At 38.7% G+C, this 16,386-nt stretch overlaps 1 protein-coding gene and 2 pseudogenes across 1 annotated transcript; 1 reads left to right on the plus strand and 2 right to left on the minus strand.

The window, feature by feature from the left end:
- Nucleotides 1-696: 696 nt before the first annotated feature.
- On the plus strand, nt 697-1,895 carry LOC110258484 (annotated as a pseudogene).
- A 2,116-nt stretch (nt 1,896-4,011) lies between these two features.
- Nucleotides 4,012-9,337, minus strand: LOC110258485 (annotated as a pseudogene).
- A 5,861-nt stretch (nt 9,338-15,198) lies between these two features.
- Nucleotides 15,199-16,137, minus strand: LOC110258482 (olfactory receptor 2J3-like). Its single transcript, XM_021081745.1, has one exon. The coding sequence runs from the start codon at nt 16,135-16,137 to the stop codon at nt 15,199-15,201; it is 939 nt and encodes a 312-aa protein (XP_020937404.1).
- Nucleotides 16,138-16,386: the final 249 nt, after the last annotated feature.

A 16,386-nucleotide genomic window follows, 5' to 3' on the forward strand; every position in this document is an offset into this window, starting at 1 on the left:
AGAAATACTCCTACAAGATAGATAATGAATTCTGACATGAACAATCAACGGCCTGGTTTCAACAAAGTAGTTATGCAAGAAAAGGGACATCCAACAACAAATGTTTGAGTTGGGGGAAACATATTTATAGCTGAAGTCTCTCAGTTTATACTTCAGCAAGCTGTCATCTAAGGGTTTAAGTTTCTTGCTCAATTCTAAATGACCAAGATGGATTTAAATTGTAAAAGCCTTCTTAGTCCCCATGGGGATGATATAATAATTCAACCTGCATCTGCACAAGCCTATCTAGATGATAACTAAGGGTAGGGCTAGGTTCTCTCCACCTCCTCCTTGTGCTAGAGCTAACTCCACCCTTTCACTCTTCTTAACATTTCAGTAAGGCCTTGCAGCAGGGATTCTGAAAAAGACCTATCTGATTCCTAAGACCCAGCCACATCTACTTCATCAGGCACCTGAAGGTAGGAACCAATAAACTTAGCTGGTATTTCTACAAACCAAGGGATGAAAAAGCATTACTTTGGAGCATCTGAAACACAGTCGCTTCTGCTTGGCATTCAATCCTTACCAGAGCCCAAGGACATGCTCATTGTCACTTTATCACACAGAGTAGTAGATTCCATTTCAGAAAGGTTGGTTACTTGCTTAAGGTAGCTGTCTTTATGCTGTAGGGTCATGAGGAGAAATTAAGTCCCCTGGTGTCACATCTTTTAATTATCCTCCCCCACCCACCCAAGTGACTGCACCCAATCTTCTACGAATGGATGCTTAATTGTGTGCATATAGTCCCACTATACACAATTGTGTTTGTCATTTCTCAAAATCTTTCTACCTTTCCTGCCACTGCTCCGATACAGGGGAAGCAAACTGCAGATAATGGAACGAATTAACAAAAGCCATCCAGAAGAGTTTATTCTACTAGGCTTTGCGGATCGTCCCTGGCTAGAGCTTCCTCTGTTCATTATTCTGCTTCTAACATACCCCATGGCATGGTGGGAAACATAGCCATCATTCTGGTGTCCACCTTAGACTCCCGTCTGCACAGCCCCATGTATTTCTTCCTCACCAACCTCTCCTTTCTGGACATGTGCTACACCACAAGCATTGTCCCTCAGATGCTGTTTCACCTGGGACGATCTGAGAAGACAATCAGCTATCTGGGCTGTGCCATTCAGCTTTATTTCTTCCACACAATGGGAGGCACAGAATGTCTGCTTTTGGCTCTTATGTCTTTCGATCCTACGTGGCCATCTGCAAGCCGCTGCACTACACCCTCATCATGAATCGGTGCACCTGTATTCTACTGGTGGCCACTGTGTGGCTGAGTGGAATGACCTACGCTGTCTCAGAGGCCACTGTCACATTACACTTACCACTGTGTGGTCACAACACACTGGATCACTTGATATGTGAGATTCCCGTTCTGATAAAGGCCGCCTGTGGTGAGAAGGGCACCAATGAGCTCACACTCTCTGTGGTTTGCATTTTCATGTTAGCTGTGCCACTGTGCTTCATTCTTGCTTCCTATGCTTCTATTGGACATGCTGTATTTAAGATTAAATCTTCGGAGGGAAGAAAAAAAGCCTTTGGCACATGTTCCTCCCATCTCATTGTAGTTTTCTTCTTTTATGGTCCAGACATTAGCATGTACCTTCAGCCCCCTTCCTCCATCTCTAGGGACCAGCCCAAGTTCATGGCTCTCTTCATGGAGTGGTGACTCCTACACTCAACCCTTTCATCTACACTCTGAGGAACAAGGATGTAAAGGGTGCCTGGGGCAACCTGGTGAGGAGCGTTTTCACTTCCAAGTGATAGTTCGCAGACATCAAATGACATTATTTAACAAGTGAGTAGGTATATAGGAGTTTCTCTGACAAATCATTCTTGTCTCACACTTCCCCAGATCATGGCACAGGGTCTTCTTGCAAAGTATGTCCTACTTCTCATGTTCTTTCTAATGCTCTTAGACCAAGGGGACACTTGGCTAATAATGCACCCATAAGGGCACTGTTTGTGGAAATGTATTAAAAAGAGTTCTATTATGGTGCACACACTAAAATTCTAATGGTATTAAGAAGTGAATAAAGTAATAATATAAACCCTTCATCAAGCTAGTCATCACGGCAACTATTCATCAGTGGATTTCCTATGACAGTGTCCTTAAAATATTCACCACTTTCTGTTAGATTGGCCATGTCTAAGGGCAGCATACTGCCACTGGGCATTCCAAGTGAGACACTCTAAACCTTAGACCACTGGGCATCTATCCAGGGAAAACCATGACTCAAAAAGACACATGTCCTCCCAATGTCCATTGCAGCACTATTGTCAATAGCCAAGACATGGAAACAACCTAAATGCCCCTCAACAGAGGAGTGGATCCAGAAGATGTGGTACATATACACAATGGAATATTACTCGGCCATTAAGGAACGAAATACTGGCATTTTTAGCAACATGGACGGACCTAGAAATTATCATGCTAAGTGAAGTCAGTCAGACAATCAGACACCAACATCAAATGCTTTCACTGACATGTGGAATCTGAAAAAAGGACACAATGAACTTCTTTGCAGAGCAGATACTGACTCGCAGACTTTGAAAAACGTATGGTTTCCAAAGGAGACAGTTCGGGGGATGGGAGGATGCACTGGGGTCATGGGATGGAAATCCTATAAAAATGGATTGGATGATCATTGTACAACAATAAATGTAATCAATTCAAATAAATAAATAAATAAATAAATAAACCTTAGACCAACCAGGAGTCTTATGAGACAATCAGCCTCAACTTATGGAGATGCTACTGCTTCCTTAAAGACTCATTGTGGGTCTTGTTTAACAAAAAAAGTATACAGGGTTTGAATATTTACCTAAAAACCTTAAAATATATTCTTAAATATTAAAATAAATTAAATAGGTGGACAAAATATGTGCATAAGTTTCTTAACATTTCTTTTAAAGATCATAAGCATGAACCTTCTGAATCAGTAAGAGAAAATTAGTGATATAATAATGAACCACAACATGTAAACATTTGGCACATGTTGGAAACATCCAGGAATGCCTTTTGAAACAGTGCAAGAATCATTATGAGAAAGAAACAATTGATATTTCTAGAATGGAAAGCAACTTGATTACTTCAAGCAACACAAGTAGCTCTCTGATGCTCAGAATCTGTATCATTAAAAGGGAAATGTACCTTAGTTACAAAAATAAACTTAGTTCTAGGATTCATACTCAACCTAAAACTTCATCGAAAAATTAGTTATGTTTTTAAGCAAATAAAGGATTTTATTGTTACTTGATACTGAATCAATATGATGAGAAATCAACAGTGTTGTGTAGTGAAGAATTTAACAGGTAAGAAAAACGAGAATCATTGGAACTTTTCTGGCATGCATTCTGGTACAATCAAAATCTAAGCAAACTATTGGTTGGAGAATGGCATGTTCTTCCAAACAAGAACCAACTGTGACCCGTATCTAATTTTAGTGTGTGTGTGTCTTTTTGCCATTTCTTGGGCCTCTCCCATGGCATATGGAGGTTCCCAGGCTAGGGGTCGAATCGGAGCTGTAGCCACCGGCCTACACCAGAGCCACAGCAACGTGGGATCTGAGCCACGTCTGCAACCTACACCAAAGCTCATGCAACCTATCATGGATTGAATAACACAGACAGATGGCTCCAGTCTTTGTTCACGTCCCCTCATACCCATTCCTGTGCAGCATATTCCCTAAACACATGCTCAGTTATCTCTTCTGAGTGTATCTCAGCAGTGCAGGCACAGATGTGTCATCAGATAATCACAGACACTAGCTCTGGCTTCCAGGCCAGATACAGGTGTTTTATGCTCTTTTATTGGCCTCAGCGTCACATACTGTATTCTTTGTTTTACAAACGTGGGACTGGAAGGTCACTGGTATCATATGATATTATTCTACTAATTTCACAAGTACACAGGCTTACTCTCACCCCTTAATCTCTTTACTGCCCCTCTTACCTCTTTGTTTCTCAAGTGTAGATTAGAGGGTTGAGGCTGGGTGGGACAACAGTATAAAAAAGGGCAATGAACTCTCCTTGATCTTGAGAACCTCCTGATGGGGGCTGGAGATATATAAACATTCCTGGAATGAGAAACAGGGACACAACCAGAAGATGGGTTCCACATGACCCAAAGACTTTCTGAAGTCCAGCTGTTGACCGCATCCTCAGCACAGCACGAGCAATGGCACCATAGGAGCTGAGAATGAGGATGAGAGGTATGAGAACAAAAACGGAGCTCGTGACCATGAGGGCCAGCTCATTAGCATGGGTATCAACACAAGACAGTCGCAGCAGTGCTGGAACTTCACAGAAGAAATGGTCCACTTGGCCATGTCCACATAGGGGTACCCAGGAGGTAAATGAGGAATGAAGTGCCAAGTTGGTGAAGCCACTTACCCAAGAAGCCACAGCCAACAGATGGCAGAAACGAGAGTACATGAGGACAGTATAACGCAAGGTCTACATACAGCTGCATAACGGTCATAGGACATCACCACCAGCAGCACACATTCTGTGGATCCCAGTGCAAGGGAAAAGTAAAGTTGAGTCATGCAACCTACATAAGACATGGCTTTTCCTGGGCCCCAGAGGTTGACCAGCAACTGGGGGATGAAGCTGGTAGAGATCCAGAAAAGACAGGTTTGAGAGGAAGAAGTACATGGGAGTGTGCAGATGGGAGTCCAGGTATGATAAGATAATGATGAACAGGTTGCCTGTCAATGTCATCAAGTAAAACATCAAGACAACCACAAAGAGTACTACTTCCACACGAGGCCAATTGGAAAAACCTGGTAGGACAAAGTAGCTTTCAGTGGTTGCATTGAGTTTTTCCATCATCATTCACTCCTTTTACCTGACAAAAGAATTACACAGACTCAAAATAAATGGAAATACAACTGCCAAAGCAATTTTGAGAAAAAAGAACACAGCTATAAGTATAACCCTCTCAGATTTTAGATTATGCTACAAAGCCACAGTCATCAAAACAGCATGGTATTATCAAAAACAGACATATAGGTTCATGGAACAGAAAAGAGAGCCCAGAAATATGTAACTTCAGCATGCTACAGGCACAGCCAAAAATAAAAATCAAATAAAAATAAAATATCTCCCCACAAATTACTTGTTAATTACAAAATGAAAAGTAGTAGGCTTTACCAGAGGAAATCCTGGTGGACATCACCATAGCCAAGTAATCAATATTAACGTCGCCAATGTTGAGATAAACCAACAGTATGTGACTACTGACATGTTGCTCTAAACAGGACACAATGTCACTTCAGTCATATTCCTGCCAAAAATGCACAGCCTGACTTTTAAAATGAAGAAATATGAGACAAACCCACACTGAGACAAGTTGGGCAAAAGAGCTGGCCTGCCCTCACAAAAATATCAAATTCAGAGTTCTCGTTGTAGTTCAGCAGGTAACAAACCCAACAAGTATCCATGAGGATGTAGATTCAATCCCTGGCCTCATTCAGTGGGTCAAGGATTCAGCCTTGCCATGAGCTGTGGTGTAGGTCACAGATGCAGCTCGGATCCCACATTGCTGTGATTGTGGTGTAGCCCGGCAGCTACAGCTCCGATTCAACCTCTAACCCTGGGAACTTCCATGTGCCTCAGATGTGGTCCTAAAAAAAACAAAAAACAAAACAAAACAAAAAGTACAGCTTGGGATATACTGATCTGTTTGTTGCATGAACTATCCTTCAGCATTCTTAAAGAATTTAAAAGGGATATGAGATAAGAGACAAAAAAATAAAACTACCAGATGTAAGTAAAGATAGGAACTTTATGGTTAAATTTATTTTTACCAGGGAGTGAGAAATAAAGACCTCATCAAAGACTGTTTTCACAGACTGTGGAGTGAAATATCTCGGTTTTCAAAAATACGACATGATGGGAGTTCCCATCGTGGCGCAGTGGTTAACGAATCCGACTAGGAACCATGAGGTTGTGGCTTTGGTCCCTGCCCTTGCTCAGTGGGTTAACGATCCGGCGTTGCCATGAGCTGTGGTGTAGGTCGCAGACGTGGCTCGGATAATGCGTTGATGTGGCTCTGGCGTAGGCCAGTGGCTACAGCACCGATTCGACCCCTAGCCTGGGAACCTCCATATGCCACGGGAGCGGCCCAAAGAAATAGCAAAAAGACCAAAAAAAAAAAAAAAATACGACATGATGGAGGAAAGAGTGGTGATATGAGTTTCCCCTTCCCATCCCCATATCACTAATCAGCTTACTTTACTCTTATGTTAGTCCTTTAATACTCTTAAATTACCACTTGAGTAACACTCAAACAACTACAACTCCTTTCACTTCTGTCCTTTCTGTGTCTGATCATATTCCCTCTATTTGCCCAATTGATGCCTCTTTATGTAGGGACCAACCTGATCTCTGGTTTTCATCTCTTTCACATCACCAACATAAAGGGATGGCTGGATGTACCATAGAGTCTAACCTACCACATCACACTAGGAAAGCAGAGTCCGAAAATTACTGTGGTTATCATGCTACACAACAGAGAATTCTGAGTCTACTAAAAGACCTGGTTTTAGCTGGAAGAGCATTAGAGCATTTAGTGTCTCAGGGGATAGACCCCTTCTCCTAGAGCAAATGGAGTTTTATGGAAACAAAAGAATAATGGGACATGCTTTCCTTGACTGGAGCCATTGGGAGGGTAAATCCCAAAGTGGTAAGTAATGCCCTTCAAGGAGTTGTCCTGGTTACAACAGTTGCTGAGGAATACCTTCAACATGATACACTGTTGCCCAAAGAAAACAATGACTCTATAGACCAACCTTCACTGATGAACATGCTCCAAGCTGTCTTTGTAGGGAAGGGAACAGGTTGTCCTAAAATTTCTTCCCCAATTCCTCATCATGCTAAGGGCCACATTTGAGGAATAACTTGTTAGGGGTGGTGTTAAGTGGGAGAGTAGAGAAGCATGAGACATTTGAAAAGTGGGATACATCAAAAACTAAATTGTACATTTTTACTATTAATTAGAGTAAATTGTCTCTGCCTAACATCTCTAAAATTCAAGGCCACGTTTAGCCCTGCAAAATATTGAAAATAATCTTTGAATACCATTCAAACTATAACTCAGAAGGTAACCACCAAAACTCTGAAAACTTAACGTAACTATTTAAAATTTCCAAAATATTTTTATGAATAATTTCCCTTGCTGTCTTATCAAGGTATAATTGATAATATATAGTATATATAATATATACTATATTGCTATAGTATATAAAAAATGAAATTAAGACTATATCCAATAATTGACTTGTTGCTGTAACAAAAAAACATTATACGATGAGTTTATAAATTAATGAATATTTTTAAATTTTTATATTGTTTCTGGTTAATATAGTCCATCTATAGAAAGAAAATCTGAGTTTGAAAATTATATTTTATAATAAGATTATATTAAATTATAGTTGATTTATAATTTAGTTCCCTGTGCTACACAGTAGGACCTCATCACTTATCCATTCTAAATGTAATAGTTTGCATCTACTAATCCCAAACTCCTAGCCCATCCCCTGGGCCACCACAAGTCTGTTCTCTAAGTCTCTGAGTCTGTTTCAGTTTTTTTTAATAAGTTCATTTGTGCCATACTTTAGATTGCACATATAAGTGATATCATTTTAAAAAGTATGATTTTAAGAGAGCATTTGGGTATTTTGCTTTATGTTTAAGAGAAGTACCAGAAAACGGTCTTTATGTTTCTGTGGTCTTGACTGTTATAAGCATTCAATAAGAAAAAGATATAAACATTTTCCACAGTGCTTAAAAAAAAGAAAAGGAAATATATATGCTGATTTTAGGTAATTTTCAGAGTCCATACTCATTCTCAGTGATATGAAACCAATGCAAAACATTTTGTCAGATTATCATAGACCATAAGGCACAAATCATGCATGGAGGATTAAAAGGGAGAAATAACATTAATTAATCTCTGTAGGATTCTGGTAAATTGAGTATTTTATTTGAGAAGAGTGTGAATTAGAATAGATTATAAACTATTAAATTATCATGGACAGAGCTTCAAGTGGAGTAGAGTTCTAGACACTGGTATTTGTTTATTATTAAATATGATTTATTTATTTTCCCATTCTTTTCATCTTCATAAGCTATTAGGAAAAAATAAACACTTCAAGAGTGAGAACACACCAGTGACTTATAATATGATGATACCACTGAGGTTGGGGTAGAACAGGGCCTAGGTTATCAAAGTGCCAGAAGAAGCTGTTCATTCTCATCTAATCGAGACAAATGTTAATACATAAGATTTGAAAGAATAGTTCAAATTATAAGGATATATCAAAAATAACCCTATCATTTGTATTCTAAGGTATTGCCTGGTCATTTAGAAGCTTATTGGGTTCACAGGTTGACTAGATCCCACAAGGGCAAGTTTACAAGAATTAATCATTTGTTTAAAGTGATCTTGGTTTTCCCTGATCCAAAGATAAAAGTCAGAATGTCAGTGGCATGTAGGGAAATATCTCTTGGGTTAAATATGAGTGGAAAAATGAAAGATTTGAAACTCCCCCAATTACAGAAAGGAAAGAAGGAAAAATATTGAGCTTACTTCCCCTTGTACATACTCAGATTTTGGAAATCACTTTCGTATACCTGACAAAATAAAAAGACATACAATGTTAGTAAGTATTCATAGTCAAGACCCATAATAATCATCCCCAAAAATGTGTTCATCTCCAATATCATATCTGTTTAATGTCTCATTGCTAAAACTTCTACTCAAATGTGCACTTCTCCCCTAAGAGCATTTCATTTTGGAGTTGTCAATCATGTCCTTTTCACCAACACTCACTATCTTCCCAAGAGGTAAAACAAGGCTATGAGAAAAGAAAAGGAACAATATCAGATCTTTAGAAATCTGTATTTTGGTAGGTTTCTCTGACTATTCTGCTCTAGAGCTAATTCTTTTCATGATTTCCCTCACATTTTATCTGTTTCCTCTCCTGGGAAATATAAATATTTTCTTGCTTTCAACTCTAAATTTTCAGTTCCTCAAACCAATGTTGTGTCAGGGAGTCACCTTTTCATTACTAGAAGTGTGTCTTACCATAGGCTCCATTCACTCAATGTTATATAGTCGTATCTGGGGTGCAGATAAAGGTCATAACCTATCTAGGTTTGCCATCAAGCACTGGAAAAGGTGAAATGTATTCACCTGGCTGTCAAGACATATGACAAGTAAGCTGCAGTCTGGAAAACCTTGTACTAAATGGCATCATGTACTTACAAATTTGGTAATGGTCATATTGGACCCAAGGTCCAGATGCTGCACTACTGTGTAGACACTATGACCCTTAAAGCTTTTGTCTTCACAACCGTTATCATTGGGTGTCTCATTCTCTCATCTCTCATAGGTACATTGCATGTGATAACTTGACCTTAACCTTGTTTAGCATTGGTATTACTTCTTCTTAAATGTTCAATATAGTACTAGTGTAGATACATAAGCCTGTAGGTTTTTAACTAACTCAGGAGCTGGAGAAAAGAAAACCTTCAACATCTGTATTTCCTGATCATGTATTTCTCCTATGCTACCCCAAGTTAGGTGATGATGGGATGATGATGATGAATGATAGATTGATAGATAGATAGATAGATAGATAGATAGACAGACAGACATACAGACAGCAATATATCAGATTATAGGTATAAATATCTCTCCAGCAAACAAAATTTTATTGCTAAAACTAGGGCAAGTTCCTTACTCTTTTCTGTGTAATTGCCACCTTCAGTGTCAATACCTTCACCAATACCTTGAGAAACAAGGATGTCTGTGAAGATAAAGCTTAAGAAGGTTGTGTCTATTTTGAGAATTATTTTTTAAGTCTATATAATATATATATACATATATATATGTATATACATATATATATATTCCCAGATCTAATATAATAAAGATGGTTCTGGTACTGACAAATCAAAAAGGCCCTTATTGGGGCAAGTAATGAGTTGCTTATCCCAAGGAATATACAATAGCATAGTATTCCTAAGCTGTTTGTCCCCCATGCCTTCTTCCAAGACTCTAAATCACCCATTGATCAATAAGGCCTTCTAGTTCTGGAGATTACAATGACCTGCACTTGTTACAAACTTGCCTTTACTGTACACTAGAATTTTCCACTCTCAAGACAAATTCTTTAGTTTTCCCTGGCAGCCTGGCTCCCACCCCTGGGGTTGGGGATACAACTCCACACGTCATGTCATCTACCTGCAGCTACAGCAGCCAGCTGCAAGCAAGGAGACTAATCATTGCCCAGGATGATCCAGCGACAACCCAAGGAATGGAATATTTGAATCAAACACTTCAAGAAAAGAGTTATTTTGCAGATGAGATTAAGATGGCCAAATAGAAGGACTGGAGTTCAACTTCTCTCCTAAAAACAACAAAATTAAAACCAAATGCTGAACAACCTTCAACCAAATGGACTGGAAACTTTCAAAAAGATATCCTATTCCAGAAGACAAAAAGGAGGCCACATCAAGAAGTAGGAGGGGCGATTACATGATATAAACAACCCCACACCTCCCAGGTGGGAAGCCCACAGACTGGAAAGTAACTGTATCACAGAGACTCACCTACAGGAGTGAGAGTTCTGAGCCCCACATCAAATCCCCAGGCCTAAGGATCAGGCACTGGGAGAAAGAGCCCCTGGAGCATCTGGCATTGAAGGCCAGTGGGGCCTGTGCGCAGGAGCTCCATGGGACTGGGGGAAATGGAGACCCTGTTCTTGAAAGACTCACACAGACTTTCATGTGCACTGGGTCCCAGGGCAAAGCAAAGGCTCCATAGGAATATGGGTCAGACCTGACTGCAGTTCTTGGAGGATCTCCCGGGAAAACAGGGGGTGACTGTGGCTCATTGTGGGGAAGGACATTGGAAGCAAAGCTCTTGGGAATATCCATCAGCGTGAGTTTCTCTGGAGGTGGCCATTTTGGGAAAACCTGACCCCACCCATCAGCGCTGAGAAGCCCCAGGCCAAACAACAATCCAAGTGGGATCACAGCCCACCCATCAGTAAACAGGCTGCCTAAAGAGCCCAGGCACACAGCCACGTCTAATCTCACCCAGGGACAAAGCCCTATTCAGCTGGTGCGCAGCCCTATCCACCAGTGGGCAGGCACCTATCCCTCCCATCAGGAAGCCTAGAGCAAGCCCCTGGACCAACTTCAGCCACAAGGGAGGCAGACACAGAAATAAGAGAAGTTAAAACTGTATTATCTGCAAAAAGGGCACCACACCAAAAACCTATAAAAATGAAAAGACAGAGAACTGTAACTCAGATAAGGGAGAAAGAAAAAAACCTCAGAAAAAACAAATTCTTTAAACTTGTGTGAACAACACAAAAGCTACATAGAAGATAGAAATGATGTACAATAGTCAAATATTTATAGATTTATAGGAAATTATCACTTTTACTAGAATCTTTATTTTCTCATATCTGTTTTTTGTCATTCTTTTATGATAACACCAACTGTGCCACTCCCTTCAGTCAAAGAAATCACAAAGGAAATTAGAAAGTCTTTGAGGAGTTCCTCAAAGCAGTGGTTAACGAATCCGACCAGGAACCATGAGGTTGCGGGTTCCGTCCCTGCCCTTGCTCAGTGGGTTAAGGATCCGGCGTTGCTGCGAGCTATGGTGTACATTGCAGAGGCGGCTCGGATCCCGTGTTGCTGTGACTCCGGCGTAGGCCGGTGGCTACAGTTCTGATTCGACCCCTAGCCTGGGACCCTCCATATGCCATGGGAGCGGCCCCAAAGAAATAGCAAAAAGACAAAAAAAAAAAAAAAAAAAAGTCTTTGAAACAAAGTGAAAATTAAAATAGAAAATGTCAAAATATGTGAGATGCAGCTAAATCAGTGCTTAAAGAAAAATGTATAGATTTAAATGCTTATTTTAAACAAAGGGAAATGATCTAATATCAATGACAGAAGCTTTTACCTTAAAAGGCTAAAAAAGGAAGATGATGTTAAACTAAAATTTAGCAAAGGAAAGGGAATGGTAAATATAAAAGTAGATATGTGAAATACAAAGTTATTGAAAATAAAATATGAAACTGACAAATCTCTATCTAGACTGATTCACACAAAAGTGTGGGAGATATAAACTACTAGATCAGAAATAAAATGGAGGTCAGTAGGAATCCTACAAACATTAAGAGGACAATAATGGAATATTATGAATAATAAAGTTGATGACAAAGGTGAAATCAGTAGATTCTTTGAAAGATACAAATAATCAAAACAGATTCTTAAAGAAATAGAAAAATCTTAATACTTTTATAACAATGAAAGTAATTGAAGTTTTAATCTAAAATGGTCCCACAAAAAGAACTATGGACTTATATATCCACAAGAGTATTATATTGAACATTTAAGAAGAAGTAATGCCAATGCTAAACAAACTCTTTCAGAAAATAGAGAAGGGAATATTCGCCAAGTCATGTAATAAATCCAGCATTAAGTTGGTACAGAAACTAGACACATACATCACAAGAAAAGAAAAATACTGTTTAATATTGCTCATGATTATAGACACTAAAACTCTTACCAAAAAATGATTAGCAAATGAAGTCCAGAATGGCCTTAAAAGAACAATATATTATATCAAGAGGTTTTTTTCCCTCAGGAGACAAGGTTATTTTAAGTTACGAAAATTAACCAATTAAATTTACTGTATTAATTGAATAAAGAAGAAAGGCTATCAGATCATCTCACAAAATGCAGAAAAAGTGTTGGACAGAATTTTCATACCCTTGCATGATAAACCTCAGAAAAGCAAGGAAAAAATGCAACTTCCTAAACCTGGTAGAGGACACAGATAAAGCATAGCTAATATACTTATTAGTAAAAGACAATGCTTTCCCCTTAAGATTAGGGCAAGCATTTTGGCTCCCAGTTCTTCCATTCAACATTAAGCTGGAAATCACAGCCAGTGCAACAGAGTAACATAGCAATATAAAAGAAATAACAGTTGGAGAGAGAGAAATAAAAGTCCTTATTTATGAATGACATGATCATGTACTCAGAAAATCTTTAAAAATCTATTAAAAGTCTACCAGAAATAAAATGCGTATTTAGCAGTCACAGGATACAAGGTCAATATACAAAGATCAATTGTACTTCTATGTCATTCACAATGGCATTCGAAAACATTAAATACTTAGGGATGAATTTTGCCAAATAGGTACAAAATCTGTATAATAAAAACATCAATCCTTCTGAGAGAAACTAAAAAGATGTAAATAAATAGAGATATATACTGGGTTCCTAAATCAGAAGACTCAATATCACCAAGATGTCAGCTCTTTCCAAATTGGTATACAAATTCAATGCAACCACAATCAAAATGCCAGCATGCTTTTTTGTAGAAACAATGCATATTTCATTAAAGTTAAAAATTTGCTCTTTGAAAGACACTATTAGAAAATAAAAGCATACCACAGACTGGAAGAAGACATTTATAAAACATTTATCTGACATAGGACTTGAGTCAAGAATATGTAAATGCCACTTAGAATTCAATAAGAAGAAGACATCCATGTATAAAAATGGGTAAGTTTTTAAGACATCCATTAGATGAATCAAGTTGTTTTCAGAGCCTGGTATTAACTGCTTCAGATATTTGATCCTCTAACATTATTTAACATGATTGTTCCCAGTTTACAAGTTCTCATGAATTAGCAGTCTATAAATCACAATGTTAGAAATTGTTCCCACTATCCATATACTTCTAACTACCTTGAAAAAGTAGAGGGAGAAGAGAAGCCTATATCTGCTGTATTAATTGAGAATCTCTCACAGCTGTGAATTTTTTGGTCATTATCTACCATAAGGAATGGTAACTTTAAAAAATATGGTCCAATTTTATGTTCTACATTAAAAAAAAAAACTCATGCTACACAGCAAAGACTAATGATATTTAAAAAGAAAAGCTTTAAGGTACTTTAAATTTAAACGATATCCTTGTCATTAACTCAACTAAAGGAAATTAAACTTGTTCTGTTTGTTTGGTTTTATTTCATGTAATGAGATTACCTTCCTGCAGAAATTACCATCTGGTATTTATTTTCAAGGTTTTGGCCAAACTTCTTTTGCTTTAGATTTTTTTAAAGATACATTAATTTATTAGCATTGTGCCCATTGGAAACTAAGTCCTATACAGATACTTCATTTTCTATCTTAACACTGTCATTTCCACCACTAGAAAGTGAGTTCTATTCAGGAAAAATTCATCTATGTTACCAAGCCAACAATCTAGAAGATATTTAGCCAATGAATTGAATGAATGAATGAATGAATAAGTAGATAAATAAAGGAATGGATGAATGAATGAACCATTTAGAAAGGCAATTCTTTATAATATATACATATATATATATAGACCCACAAAACAAAACACTCATGTAATGTAGTATCTTGGAAAAAGTGTGTTTCAGCCAAAAAATTTTTACCATTTAGGTAAATGTAATGGCTATTAATGACCAAAAACTCCATTAGCCCAAGTCTTTGCTGTATGCCCCTCTCTTTCTATAGATACTAATATTTGCTCTATAAATTAGTGTATTAATTTTAAAACCCACTGCCTAATTTCTATAGACACTAAATATTGAATAGATTAAAGTGGTACACATCAAAAAGTTTATCTCTAGATAATAGTCCAGAATTAACCAATTGGTTAATTGGTTAACCAATTGGTTAATTCTTTTAATTAAAAGAACAACAAATTTGGAGCAGAACTTTTCTTCTAAACTTGCTGGGTTATAGATCAAAAATAAGTCTCAGAGTTCCCATCGTGACTCAGTGGTTAACAAATCCGACTAGGAACCATGAGGTTGCGGATTTGATCCCTGGCCTTGCTCAGTGGGTTAAGGATCTGGCATTGCCGTGAGCTGTGGTGTGGGTCATAGACACAGTTTGGATCCCACATTGCAGTGGCTCTTGTGTAGGCTGGCAACTGCAGCTCCATTTGGACCCCTAGCCTGGGAATCTCCATGTGCTGCAGGTGCGGCCATAGGAAAGACAAAAAAAAAAAAGTCTCAAAGGACCAGAAGAACCCTCCAAGATAGATAATGCTCTTCAAACAAAAGCTGCTAAACAGGTGATCCATCACATCTCCCTCTCCCACCTCATTAATCTTTTAACTGCCCCCTTTATATCTTTGTTTCTCAAGGTATAGATTAGAGGGTTGAGGCTAGGTGTGGTAACAGTATAAAAGAGGGCAATGAACTCTCCTTGATCTTGAGAACCTCTTGATGGGGGCTGGAGATATATGCACATGACTGGAATGAAAAACAGGGATACAACCAGAAGATGGGCTCCATATGTCCCAAAGACTTTCTGAAGTCCAGCTGTTGACTGCATCCTCAGCACAGCCTGGGCAATGGCACCATAGGAGCTGAGAATGAGAATAAGTGGTATGATCACAAAAATGGAGCTCATGACCATGAGGGTCAGCTCATTAGCACGGGTATCAACACAAGACAGTCGCAGCAGTGCTGGAACTTCACAGAAGAAATGGTCCACCTGACGATGTCCACACAGGGTTACCCAGGAGGTAAATGAGGAGTGAAGTGCTGAGGTGGTAAAGCCACTTACCCAAGAAGCCACAGCCAACAGATGGCAGAAACAAGGGTGCATGAGGACAGTGTAATGCAAGGGTCTACATACAGCTGCATAACGGTCATAGGACATCACCACCAGTAGCACACATCCTGTGGATCCCAGTGCAAGGGAAAAGTAAAGTTGAGTCATGCAACCTACATAAGACATGGCTTTTCCTGGGCCCCAGAGGTTGACCAGCAACTGGGGGATGGAGCTGGTGGTATAGCAGAGATCCAGAAAAGACAGGTTTGAGAGGAAGAGGTACATGGGAGTGTGGAGATGGGAGTCCAAGTATGACAAGATAATGATGAACAAGTTGCCTATCAATGTCATCAAGTAGAACATCAAAATAACTACAAAGAGAACTAACTCAAGGTGAGGCCAATTGGAAAAACCCATTAGAACAAAGTAATCTTCAGAACTTGCATTTTTTTCCTTCATCATTCATTTTTTTCCAATGCCTGAGGAAAGAAGCACATAAACTGAAGGATGCCCCACTCATTGTCAAACCCCTGAAAACTGATTGGGGAAAAAATCTATGCCATTTCCAAATCCCGAAATACGACAGTAGGATTTTTATGGTTTTGTTTTGAAGTTTCATTCAGACATTTGCCCTGTTGTAGATACAATCAATAACTTCTCAAGCTAATGAGTTCCTTTGTACATCCATAAGTTAGCATTTGGATAAATGAT

Source organism: Sus scrofa, unplaced genomic scaffold (genome assembly GCF_000003025.6).
Source record: "Sus scrofa isolate TJ Tabasco breed Duroc unplaced genomic scaffold, Sscrofa11.1 Contig2162, whole genome shotgun sequence".
NCBI classification, from domain to species: Eukaryota; Metazoa; Chordata; class Mammalia; order Artiodactyla; family Suidae; genus Sus; species Sus scrofa.

Bases quoted from the DNA above. Each gene is read 5' to 3' on its own strand.
- LOC110258482 (XM_021081745.1), bottom strand. From the start codon at position 16,137: ATGATGAAGGAAAAAAATGCAAGTTCTGAAGATTACTTTGTTCTAATG.